At 38.7% G+C, this 13,743-nt stretch overlaps 1 protein-coding gene and 1 long non-coding RNA gene across 5 annotated transcripts; both read right to left on the bottom strand.

Annotated features, from left to right (window-relative positions):
* Nucleotides 1-103: 103 nt before the first annotated feature.
* LOC122837441 (protocadherin beta-16-like) lies at nt 104-7,011 on the bottom strand. The gene is made up of 3 exons (XM_044127795.1): nt 4,577-7,011; nt 702-1,421; nt 104-232 (listed from the first exon to the last, which is right to left on the bottom strand). Exons 1-3 carry the CDS (start codon nt 6,962-6,964, stop codon nt 104-106), a joined length of 3,237 nt encoding a protein of 1,078 aa, XP_043983730.1. The 5' UTR covers nt 6,965-7,011.
* Nucleotides 7,012-8,311: 1,300 nt separating this feature from the next.
* Nucleotides 8,312-12,398, bottom strand: LOC122836630. 4 transcript variants are annotated; one of them, XR_006371589.1, is made up of 6 exons: nt 11,862-12,398; nt 11,418-11,639; nt 10,244-10,424; nt 9,731-9,849; nt 9,433-9,548; nt 8,312-9,110 (listed from the first exon to the last, which is right to left on the bottom strand). It is a non-coding gene; the product is annotated as an uncharacterized LOC122836630 (long non-coding RNA). The 4 variants fall into 4 exon arrangements; XR_006371586.1 differs by having other exon boundaries at nt 8,313-9,110; nt 11,418-11,612; XR_006371588.1 differs by having other exon boundaries at nt 8,313-9,110; nt 9,433-9,522; nt 11,418-11,612.
* Between the last annotated feature and the right edge of the window lie 1,345 nt (nt 12,399-13,743).

Below are 13,743 nucleotides of genomic sequence, written 5' to 3'. Positions count from 1 at the left end.
CATGACCTATCACGCTGGACCAAGCCACGTCACGTCCAATCACCGACCAAGTCCCAGCTGATAAGGACCTCCATCCATGGCGTCCTTCGCTCTCCAGCCGAGCTCAACCCATCACCACCCCTACTCCTCCACTCGCTCGGTCCTTAGGCCCGCATCCTTCTCCAACCTCCACCACCAGTGCCGGGCCCTGGGGGATGTCATTCCTATCAGCATCGGGAACGCTCATCTGAAGCTTATCGCAAACGTTGTGAAGATCGATATCACAGCAGGGGCCCGAGGGACAAAGATTTTAAATTCTGTATGTCAATATACTCTTCTAATTGTCTTCTTTTCTCCGTCCAAGTCTCTCTGGATTGAAATATTATATTATCTTAATTTGAGAAAGAATGTGCGAACTGAATAGAAACATAAAACACAACTCTCAGAGGCACCAAAAAAGTGTTAAATAAATTTAAGATGTTTTACAATAAAGCCGTTGGTATATATAGCATACAGGAGTGTGACTGAGTAAGTTCATAAAATAATGAACCAATATTATGTTAGTCGACAACGCTAATTAAAACACAAGCGGCACTTCTGAAAAAAATACGCAAGTTACATCGCACCTATTAATATATAATTTGAATTTAAAAATATACATATTATGACAGATATAAAAACATGACAAAAAAAAAATCCAAAAATACACATTAGTTTCCTACCTCTTCAGGTGTCTCTAATCCTTCAAAAGGATCAGTAAATATTGTCGAACTTTTCTTCAGAGTCTGGTCAGCAGGCAGCGTGTTGTCATCGTAAGATGATACAAACTTAAAGTCGCTGGTTCTGGATCCTGTTGTCAGGTAGGCATCATAATTGTAGGTGCTGCGTAAAGTTCCTGTACCGTCAACATCTGCATAATTAGGAGGTAGATAAGCTCCGGGAATTGCCACTGCTCCATCAAACAACAGTCTGGGTTTTCTTCTGCGACAAAATCTCACACCAAGGATGATGATGATGAAGGTCAGAAAGAAGGTGGACACAGAAACCAGCGCAATGATCAGATAAGAGGTTAGTTTGGAGTTCTTCTCATCATAAGAAATGTCTTTCAGTTCTGGCACTTCAGCCAAGTTATCAGAAATCAGTAAATACATAGAACAAGTAGCAGACAGCGAGGGCTGTCCATTATCTTTTACTGCAACAATCAGGTTCTGTTTCATGCTGTCAGATTCTGAAATGTCCCGCTGTGTCCTGATCTCGCCACTGTGTAGATCAATACTGAAAAGTCCAGGATCTGTGGCTTTGACTATATGATAGGACAGCCACGCGTTCTGTCCAGAGTCTGCGTCCACTGCTATCACTTTGGACACCAGAGACCCTCCATGTGCAGCTTTGGGGACCAACTCAGTCATGAAGGAGCTGCCCTCTGGTGCTGGATACAGTATCTGAGGAGAGTTGTCATTCAGATCAGATATGAAAACACTGACAGTCACGTTGCTGCTGAGTGGAGGAGAACCATTGTCTCTGGCCATCACTTGGACTTTAAAACTCCTGAACTGTTCATAATCAAATGACCTCACAGCGTGGATCACTCCTGTGTCTCCATTAACAGATAGATAGGAGGACACCGAGGCACCGTTCACCTCACCAGGTAACAGAGAATAAATCACTGTACCATTTTGTCTCCAGTCAGGATCTCGAGCAGAAACAGTACATAAAGAGGAGCCAGGTTTGTTATTTTCACTCACATATGCGCTGTAGGACTGTTCCTCAAACACAGGTGGGTTGTCATTGATGTCAGCTACAGATAACTGAACAGCTTTAAAGGAGGACAGAGGTGGAGAGCCCTCATCTATAGCAATGATTGTAATGTTGTAATCAGATACTAGTTCACGGTCCAATTGTCTTGTGGTCACCACTGAATAATAGTTTTTAATCGAAGGAACGAGATTAAAAGGAACATTATGCTGGATGGAGCAGCGGACCAGCCCATTATTTTCGGAGTCTCTGTCCTGCACATTAATGATGCCCACCTCTGTACCAGGTGATACATTCTCCGGTATGGAATTGGAAAGGGATTTGATATAAATAGCAGGTGCATTATCATTTACGTCTTTAACTTCTATTGCAACTTTAGCATATGAGGTCAGTCCTAAGCCATCTTTTGCTTGTACCCTGATTTCAAAAGTGTTTTTATCTTCAAAGTCTATCTCTCCAGTTACTTTAATTTGTCCAGTCTTTGAGTCAATAAAAAATATACTTATATCATAATCAGATACGTGTCCAAACTGATATGTTACATCACCGTTCACTCCTTCATCGGCATCAGTAGCACTAACAGTAATCACCAGTGTTTCCGGTGGCGAATTTTCAGGCACAGTTGCTTTATAAACAGCCCGAGTAAACACTGGGGCGTTATCATTAGTATCCAGCACTGTAACATGTATGACTACAGTACCTGATTTCTGGGGAGATCCACCATCTATAGCTGTTAGAAGCAAACTAACGTCCCTTTGTTTCTCGCGATCAAGATTTTTCTCAAGGACTAATTCAACATTATTGCTGTCCACAGCAAGAGCAAAATTATCATTGTTCTGTAAGACGTATCTTTGTACATCGTTTTGACCTATATCTGCGTCGTGGGCTTCCTCGATAGAAAAGCGGTTGCCTTTGTCTGCAGACTCTTGTATTTCCATTTCGATCACATTTTGTCTAAATTTAGGCGAATTATCATTCACATCTTGTACACGAAGACTGATACGATGAAGCTCTAAAGGATTTTCTAACACCAGGTCGATTTTCATGATACACGAAGGTTTCTTCTCACAAAGGCTTTCTCTGTCAATTCTGTCCGATGTGATTAAATCCCCGGTGCTTATTCTAATGTCAAAGTAATGCTTACGAGCCCCTTCGATATCCACTCGGGCCTTCCGGAAAGAAAATGTATTGAGATCAACTCCAAGATCCTTGGCAACATTTCCAATAACTGATCCTCGTTTCATCTCCTCTGGAAAAGAATAGCTCAGATCTCCTCGAACGAGAGGAGGTATCACAAAAATGGCAGCAAAGAGGACGATTGGAAAAAGCACAGAAACTCCTCTGTCTCCCATCTTCCGTGCAAATGGTCCCCAGACTAAAACGAAAACAATTCCACAGTGTGATAACACTATTAACAAGATGTTGCATAAGAATCCAAGTACAGAGTCTAATATTTTAAATGTTCAAGCGCTGAACAGCTTCTGCGACAAGGCAGTAGCTGCTCTCTGTGAATTAATAAGTGGAGTGGTAAGGATATGTATTGGGTAAACCAACAGCGACACCGTGAGTTGTTTTTGAATGTTAGAACATTGTATTCCAAGTTCTCCGAATGAACATATTTCAGTATTTTTTGATATGATCCACATTAAACATTTTAAATACATTTCACACTGGAAGAATTACGAAAAAAGCAAAACATTAACAAATGTTCGTAACAAGGGGAAGAAGATAATTAAAAAGCAGAATTTTTCAACAGTGCTTTGAGTTTCCATGAATATGACTCAATGGTGAAATATGAGTTGCGTAAATTTTTGGATTATAAATGCCTAACGCAAGTGACACTTGATAATTGGAAGCATTTTATTTCAATATGTTATTTGCCGCTTTTCGACAACAAACAACCCATGATAGATTAAACTATTTTTATAACATAAATGATTAAAGCACCTGAAAACGACGTTAGTAACTGTTAAGCGGAAAACCCAGATACTGCGCAAAGGACAGATACTTTAAGAAAAGACAATACTGAAGAAACATATCAACTATTATGTGCCACCTTAATTCAAATCAGAAAAATCAGTTGAATAAATCTCATAATATGACAAAACAAACTTCTTAAAATTCAACTACCACCGCATGTTGACAGGTAATCAAACAACCGACTCTCACTCCCAACTCGTCATATATTGACGCATGGAACTTCCGTCCTCGTCACATATTGACGCGAGGGGTACCCCTTTCGCGTCAATATGTGACACGAAGGGTTTTACCTGATGCCTTACCGTAATTTTTGCCCTAAACCTAACCAATTTTTGGGTTTTGAAGTCTCGGCAGTGTTTGCGAGGACCATTCGCGTAAATAATCCATGTAAAACATGCGACCTTCCAAAATCGTCAAAATCGTCAAAATTTTACGGTGAAGGAACCTGCCCAAGTCGTCACATATGTGACGCATGGTCAGACGGCGTCCCAACTGTCAATATATGACGAGTCGGGTGTGAGAATGTGTTGAATCAAATATCAATTCAATTGGGGAACATTGTTGAACAAAGCACCGCAAGGATATTAATAATACTGAAAACTTTGAATAGCTCCTAAAGCATGTTACAAAAACGCCTATTATTCGTAAAAAAATAAATAAATAAATAAATGAATAAAAATAAAAAATAGGTTAATTACTGGAACGTGTCTAAATAACTACAAACTACTGCACCAGAAATTTATTTAATTTTACGCCAAATTTATTGGCGTAAAATTAAAAAGAAATGTCGGAAATTTGAAAAAATTATGTGAAAAGGAAAAACTGCAAAAAGAATCCTCCCAAAAAAATGTTGGTTTCTTACCTCTTCAGGTGTCGCCAGTCCTTCAAAGGGATCAGCAAATTCTGCCGGGATTTTCTCGGGAGTCTGATCAGCAGGCAGCGTGTTGTCATTGTAAGATGATACAAACTTAAAGTCACTGGTTCTGGATCCTGTTGTCAGGTAGGCATCATAATTGTAGGTGCTGCGTAAAGTTCCAGTGCCATCCACATCTGCATAATTAGGAGGAATATAAGCTCCGGGGATGGCCACTGCGCCATCAAACAACAGTCTGGGCTTTCTCCTACGACAAAATCTCACACCCAGGATGATGATGATGAAGGTCAGAAAAAAAGTCGATACAGAAACCAGCGCAATGATCAAATAAGAGGTCAGCTTGGAGTTCTTCTCATCATAAGAAATGTCTTTTAGTTCTGGTACTTCTGCCAAGTTATCAGAAATCAGTAAATACATTGAACAGGTGGCAGACAGAGAGGGCTGTCCATTATCTTTCACTGCAACAATCAGGTTCTGTTTCATGCTGTCAGATTCTGAAATGTCCCGCTGTGTCCTGATCTCGCCACTGTGTAGATCAATACTGAAAAGTCCAGGATCTGTGGCTTTGACTATATGATAGGACAGCCAGGCGTTCTGTCCAGAGTCTGCGTCCACTGCTATCACTTTGGACACCAGAGACCCTCCATGTGCAGCTTTGGGGACCAACTCAGTCATGAAGGAGCTGCCCTCTGGTGCTGGATACAGTATCTGAGGAGAGTTGTCATTCACATCAGATATGAATACATTGACTGTCACGTTGCTGCTGAGAGGAGGAGAACCATTGTCTCTGGCCATCACTTGGACTTTAAAACTCCTGAACTGTTCATAATCAAATGACCTCACAGCGTGGATCACTCCTGTGTCTCCATTAACAGATAGATAGGAGGACACCGAGGCACCGTTCACCTCACCAGGTAACAGAGAATAAATCACTGTACCGTTTTGTCTCCAGTCAGGATCTCGAGCAGAAACAGTACATAAAGAGGAGCCAGGTTTGTTATTTTCACTCACATATGCGCTGTAGGACTGTTCCTCAAACACAGGTGGGTTGTCATTGATGTCAGCTACAGATAAGTGAATAGCTTTAGAGGAGGATAGAGGTGGAGAGCCCTGATCAGTGGCAATGACTGTAATGTTGTAATCGGATACTAGCTCTCGGTCCAGTTGTCCTGTGGTCACTAGAGAATAATAGTTTTTAATAGAAGGAACCAACTTAAAAGGGACATTTTGCTGGATGGAGCAGCGGACCTGTCCATTATTCTCAGAGTCTCTGTCCTGTACATTAATGATTCCCACCTCTGTACCAGATGGTAGGTTTTCAGGTGTGCTGCTGGACATGGAGTTCATATAAATAGCTGGTGCATTATCATTCACATCGATAACGTCTATTAACACTTTAGCATAGGAGGTCAGTCCTAAGCCATCTTTGGCCTCAACGCTAATATCAAATGAAATTGTTTCTTCAAAGTCAATCACACCCGTTACTTTAATTTCTCCGGTTTTTGGATCAAGCGAAAATATATCTAGATTTTCTTCAGACACATGTCCAAAGTCATAAATCACGTCTCCGTTCACTCCTTCATCGGCATCAGTAGCACTAACAGTAATCACCAATGTTTCTGGTAGTGCGTTTTCGTGTACACTTGCTTTATAAACAACCTGAGTAAACACAGGGGCGTTATCATTAGCATCCAGCACTGTAACATGTATGACTACAGTTCCCGATTTTTGGGGAGATCCGCCATCTATAGCTGTCAGAAGCAAATTAATTTCCTTTTGTTTCTCTCGATCAAGATTATTTTCCAATTGTAGCTGAAACCTTTTACTATCCGCTGAAAGTATAAAATGATCATTCTTTTCAAGTACGTATCTCTGAACGTCGTTTTGACCCATGTCCGCATCATGAGCCTCCTCGATAGAGAAGCGGCTCCCTTTGTCTGCAGACTCACTAATTTCCATTTCGATTAAACTCTTTTTGAATTTAGGCAGATTATCATTCACATCTTGTATATGAAGACTGACTCGATGAAGCTCCAGAGGATTTTCTAACACCAGGTCGATTTTCACGACACAAGAGGGTTTCTTACCACAAAGGCTTTCTCTGTCAATTCTGTCCGACGTGATTAAATCCCCGGTGTTCAGATTAATGTCACAGCAGCGTTTCCGACTCCCTTCAATATCCACACGGGCCTTTCGAGAAGATAATGTATTGAGATCAACTCCTAGATCTTTGGCAATATTTCCAATAATGAATCCCAGTTTCATCTCTTCTGGAAAAGAATAGCTCAGGTCTCCTTGAACGAGATGTCTTGTCCCAGTAAGGGTAACAAAGCAGTGGATCAGAACAAGCACCAGAAACCGTTCGTGTCCCATCATCGTAAAAACAATGCGTTTACAGGCGTTTGCAGAAATGGTTTAGAAATTGACTAAATTATCGCTCAGCAGGAGAACACAATGAAAGTCACAATCTTCGTCATCTTCATAAAGCTACGGCAGTAGGTGGAGAAATGTGCTCCACTTGTACGTTAGCCCACAGCGGCACCGTGAGTCGGTTTTCATCATCTACACCTTGATATTTTCAGCTCAATGTCGAAAACTCTATCCTCAAGACAAATATAAATATAATGAACAAAGCAAAAACAATAAAACACAGAATGGAGAAAAAAAAACTCTTTTTCCGTATGCATAAGGTCAGCTAAATGTCTTAAAAATATTTTCAAAGTTTTAAGTGAGACCGAAGAGCCAACAGTGTAAAAGTGATGTTTAATATCCCCACGCTTAAGCAAGCGCGACACTTTCAGGCTTAAAAGTGGTGGTTTCAGTACCACGGACAGAGACAGTTAATGTTCACGTCTTAGAAAGACATCCAATCAAAGCCTAAATAACAAAACTTTATAAATTAACAATAAATGAACCATCAATTTACCAAAAATATACAAACTCAAATGTGGCTGCGTTAAATATAAAATATTTAGCAAACATGCAAATGAGTGTTCTGCGTCTCAATGTCAAAATAGACTCTAGGATAAACTGAACCAATGGTCAACAACAGCCTCATTTACAAAGACTTGGAGAAACTAGCTACTGAACATAAGCTGAAATTGAGAAAAGTGCTCATAAATCCAGATGCGCTTAAGAACAAAATCAGACATCTATCAACAATGTCCACCATTTACATCTATCACACACACTGTTAATGTAAAGGAAGGCACAAGTACAGCAAGGAAAGAGGGAGGCAGCAGTTTTTGAAGTTCGCATGTATGTGTTCAGATAGCAGCTGTAAACACTGAAATCTAGGGGCTTGGCACAACGTGGTGAAATTCTAGCTTAACCAAAAGAAGCAATGAGCAACACTCCACTTGCAAAAAAGAGATATGTTCACTAAGAAGTCACCGATCCCACATTGTGCCAGTTTCTTTTCAGTTCCAACCCTGCTGTAAATTATAATGGATGAGTCGTGGCAAGCCACTTCACCACAAAGTTGGCCAAAAGCACTTATCCATCAGAAAGGCTCATCCAAATGCCAGTCCTGTTTGACAATGTAATATTATAGATATAGGATAACAAACTAAAACAGTTCTAATGTTTACAAATGCACAGAAGGATTCTCATATGAGCAGAAGATTTGCACATCTATTTTTGATGCCTCTGGTCTGTGGACTTCGATGCATTTGTATGTGAATTTTGAGACTCCTCTGACATGGATCAAACAACTACTGTTGTTTTTTTGTTGTTTTTGTTTTCTTTTTTAAACAGGGAAAGATCTGCAACCAATTTTCACTGTTTCAACCAATGGTGAGAATGCAGCCTGGAGAATACACTTGGTTATGTTCTGTGTTTTGTCTTTGTTCTTAATGAGTCCTGGGAGTTGTCATTAGCCCCAAGATAGCGATTGTACATTTTAAATAGTTACAAAAGCCCTGGTCTTAAAATGATGAATTATTATACTTATATAAGAATTCATTCGAACAGACATTTTATGAACACGGAGAGATAATTTTACATATCCTACATGGCTGAACATGCCATCTGGCAACATATATGTCTCCTTCCAAAACACTGAATAACTAAATGAGTCACGTGTACTGACTCATATAGGCCTGGAATATTTTATCTGAGCTAGATGAGAAATAATAATAAAAAAGCTACTATTGACTATAAAGTGTTTATATAAAAAAAACTTCAAAAACAGGAAGTCATTCTGAAAAAAGAGAAATTTCTCGACAGATGTGGAGGTTCCTTGAGAATCAACAAGCTTCAGAAATAATTGCTCTTTTTTTATTAAAGGGATATCATTGGTACAAGAGGGAGTGACAGCAAGAAGTTGATGTCATCTGCCTCTACACAAGTCCAAAGCAAGAACTTATGGAACTCGAGAGCATCACCAAGTCCTGGTGAAACGTCCTGTAGAAGGTGAGAGCCACTGGAGAAGCTGAAGTTACAACCTCCACACTGAGGTTTCTTGTTGGTAGTTTCCACCCGATCCAAAACTTCATCAGGTCACTCAGCACATCTGGAGTCACTGTGGAAGAAAAATATACCAGTCAACCCACAAAAAATTATATTGGAGTAGATTTTTCAAAAAAATAGGAAGTAACAATTTTCTCATAAGATTCTTAATTTTATTTTATTAACAAATTCTGTTTAGAGCTCATAGATAATCAAGTAATGATTACATGAGCAATGCTTACAGGTGACAAATATAAAACAGATGCAGTTGCTGGACTTAAAGGGTCTTGTAACAAAAGTAAAATCCATGTAGTCTTTTCCTCTCGTAGTTTAGAATGTTAAGAAGATTTCTTTATATACTGTGAAATGTAAACAATGTATGAATTATCTCTTACCGAGTTTCCGTATTTGTGATTTTCTTCTCTTAGTCCGAGCTGGGCTTTCCTGTTAATTTCAAACATTCACTTTCATCTCCTTTCCCTGTGCTGGTTTTGAAAAACAGAGGAGAGAACTGAGGAGGGAGAGAAACATGACCAGTTGACAAAACAGTAAAGTCCAGCTCACACTGACATGACATGAAACGAAGACACATCAACGTGCTAAATATAAAAATATCCTGTTACTGTAGTAACTAGGCCTTTTATGAGAAGATAATTGCAGGTACGATTTAAAACAAGAATAAAATATAAAGACCGTTTATTGCCTTTTATGAATGTTCTCAAAAATCCAGTGAAGGGCAATTTTATTTTCCAATGTATTGATTTCTTCCTCCTTGCTGCTGTCACAGTTCGGTTGTGGCTATGGATCACCATCTACAGGGGATGAAATAGAAACATATTTCATGTCAGTAATGTAAAATCCCTTTGTGTATACTAGACATGTGATTTAATTGATGTAATACATTGCTATAATAATTTAGCATTTAATGACCACAAATTTATAACTAATAATATACAAAGAATGTTATTACAAAGGCTTGTGGAGACAGACTCTGTCAAACAGTTACCTTATTCACAAGAAATTCAACTACATGGAAAGGCACCAGCCTGACGTAAAACAGCATGAAGAAGCGCTAGTGTAGATGTGTAGATTGTGTCAATAGTTGCACATATAAACAAATTAACAATAATAATTAAAAAAAAAATTAAAAAACTACTCGTAACATGGGGATAAACATCTAAATGTTAAGTTAGATATTTTACTTACTACCACTCCGCTGTCGTTGCCAGAAGCCATGTTGAGGTCCAAACTGTCTGAACTTCGATATGGATACAACAATGTTGAAATGGGTTAATATGATTGGCTTAGGCATAAGTTACAGCCCCACAGGTATGTTGTTATGATTGGCTGTAACAAGGAAGATATCTGATTCCCTGCAGATCATTCCCTGTTAAAAATAAAAGACATATGTAGCTTAAAAAAAAGACATGTGTGGCTTGAGCCAAGTCAGGAGAGTCTCAAAATTCATACACAAATGGAGTTAAGTCCACAGAATAGAAGCAGTTAAAAAAAATCAAGACATATTTGTGTTTACATCAGAATTACAGATGTGAATCTTGTGTGAATCCTCCTATGCATTTGTGAATCATTCTTTGCATTTGTGAATATTTGTGAAAGTCCACAGCTTGGAGGTGCAACGTACACAAGCAATGACACCAAAAATGGGAAGTTGTTGTTGTGCTGACTATTCCCATAGGCTGAACATAAAACTGTGACATAAAAAAGTTAATTTGAATATCAGAACCAAGTTTGTGTTAAAAGGTAGGCTCAAAATTGGTTAAAAGTTATGTTGTATTGTGCTCTGTATCCTAAACGTGAACTACTGTAGGCTATGTTATCACTGATATGATAAAGTAATACCTTTATGGGATTATTACTTTAAATAAAGTGGAATGTGATGAAACAATCACATTCCACAATCAAGAAACAATCACAGGTCTGTGTGAGTGTTTAAAGGCAGGTATGAAAAAAATAGAGCAAGCAAACAGCTGTGACACACAGGCAAAAAGAAAAATCCTGGCGAGGCTAAAGTGCCCGTATATTTCCCTTCCTAGTCCAGTATAAGGATCCAAATGAATGGTAGGAAAATTACCACAACTGTACTATATCAAATGAACTACAATAAAAGCTTTTTTTTCCAATAGGTTGCAAAATATATAGTATGAAATCATGATCAAATCACCTCTTAATTGGACTCAAAACTTTGAAAAGCAAAAAACAAATTTTTGATCATCTACAAGTTTAACTCTGAACAAACAACCGGCTGAATTAATTTTGAGTTTTGAGTGTCTTCTTCTGTTATAGTGTGAATGTTTGGTTGATATCATGATGTTTGCTGGGTCAGGTGATATTTTAATGTGGTGTCGTACTGTTGACTTACTGTTGTAAGTCCTGTTTGCTGACTCGGTTCCATGAACATTTGTGTTAGATTTTTGCTGAGCTCCCAATTGTCAGATAAATCCAGGGGAACTTCTTGGTGTTGTGGTTCCAGAAGAACCTGGTTAGGCCTTCTGGGTTAATTTTTTTGTTTGTTCCTGTGATCACGTCATCCTATTGTACATCTCCAAGGCCTCTGCTGTCAGGTGTTATTCATTAGTTGATTCTTCTCAGTTTTAATTTAAAAACAGAAATGTCAGCAACATTTACCATATTGGAACACCATTAGCATTATGCTAACTGGAAATAGACAAGCATCTAAAAAACCACAGCAACGTTAAAAAAATGACTGAAGAACAACTGAGCAGAAGATGAACAGAAAAAGTCAACAAGAAACGAGCAGTGCATTGTGGCAGCAAGAACTAATAAAACAGAAGAGGTAGCTTACCGGCTATCTGTAAAATCCTCTGCATTGTCAGGCCAGATGAAGAACCAGGTCTAGCTAGTAGCTTCCCCTCTTGACTGTTGTGCGGTGATCGACTTTATCATCATCATCATAGCAAGAAAAACTTTCCGGTATCCACTTTGGCAGGGGGGCAAAATGGAAGAAGTAATGCTTTATTTGATAACTTTGTCACTTTTATCCAAACTTTTAAAAAGGTGATAAATCTAAGGACTTCTGGGTTGTCAAGAGATTTTGATGGCGACAACACTCTTCAGCTGCGTCGAGAGCTTAATCAGCATTTCTGAGCATTTCCCGCTTCCCAAGTCAGTTTGACAGCCGTCAGTCCTGCAGTAAACCGTTGCCAATAGTCACAGCAGAGGAGAGACCTATTTCACTTCATGTCCACATTGCAAATACATCACACTTTTGTAAAGCTGAGTAACACTATTGATCAGTGCTTGGCAGTGATCTTCGATATTCCAACTTCTGACTCGCCACCTGACGGCTGCTGAGTGACATGATTTCATACATGAAGGCGGGGTTGAGTGACGTAAAGCCTTACTGTTTTAAGCAAAAAGGGAATTTCAACAACTGCTTAGTTTGACCAAAGGAGCCAGCAGTGACGCATTCGGTCAAAATAATGCAGAGCGAAACAGATATACGTTAAAATCCCCGAATTTGCAAAGAAACCTAAAGATAGAACCCTTGAATAACCTTTTTAGACACTTTATCAGTGTTATGTAAAAACATGACGTCCCTGTACAACTTACAAAAATGATCCATGGAAGATTCTTAAATTTTCAGCTGCCCCCATCCCCCTCCCTTCCCTTTACTTCCCCAACAGGTAAACCTCAAAACACGTATTATTTAGCTGAACTGAGGGGTGTGGGGTGTCTATGGATTGTGACATTGCAGACAGTTGATATTATAGATTATCAAAATATGTGCCATCAACTTACTGCATGTTCTTCATTTTGACAGATTTTCTGTCAAATTAGTTAAAAACAAGTGAGGCAATGATTGCCATCGCTTAGCAAAAGGTCAAAATCCGATATTCTATGTCGAAGTAAATTTGCAAAACAAAAATATGAAAACACTGAATAGGTTTTTGAACGGGCTTCTTGCTTTTAAAACCGATGTGCTATGAGGTTTTAACCAGGAGATGGCGCCTTTACTCCTGACTCTTTCGTCTCTTCTGCATTTACAGCAAATGCTATAAACATAGCAGCAAATAGACGATCAGGGCTAAATGCCCCTCAAGCCCCGTCTTACTGACCTCTTGTCCTTGTTAAACTCAGCAGCTGAAATCTCTAAATAAGAGATCAAACCAGTGTATCTAGAGCCCACAGTAACAAATTCGGCTGGCAAGCCATCGACTCTGTTCCAACCCCATTTCTGTTTTTGCAGACAGCAACAAGAAAAGCTCAAATGATTTTTATTTTATATTTTATTAGAATGTTTATTTTGTTTAATAATACTAATAATACTACTAATACTACTACTACTACTACTACTACTACTACTACTACTACTACTACTACTACTAATAATAATAATAATAATAATAATAATAATAATAATAATAATAATAATAATAATAACAATAATAATAAAAAAGTCACAAATGTTGTAATTCAACAAACATCTAATAATAATAAAAAATAAATAATAATAACTGCTCTCCATAAAACTCAAGCACAGCTAAATTTGCCAAAGTAACTCAGCTATTGAGTCATATTTTTTAGTCTTGTGAACCGAATGTCTCGCCATTAGGGGCGCTATCTCAAGTCGAATGTGTTGCATGTGTTTCCCACAAGCTCGTATGATTGTACACATTAATCTTACCATATTTAGCCGAGTCACTTGATTTTGCTTCTGTCCTCCA

This window comes from Gambusia affinis, linkage group LG09 (genome assembly GCF_019740435.1).
Source record: "Gambusia affinis linkage group LG09, SWU_Gaff_1.0, whole genome shotgun sequence".
NCBI classification, from domain to species: domain Eukaryota; kingdom Metazoa; phylum Chordata; class Actinopteri; order Cyprinodontiformes; family Poeciliidae; genus Gambusia; species Gambusia affinis.
Note: the sequence above shows the minus strand (reverse complement) of the source record. Positions and strands in the feature narration are given on the sequence as shown.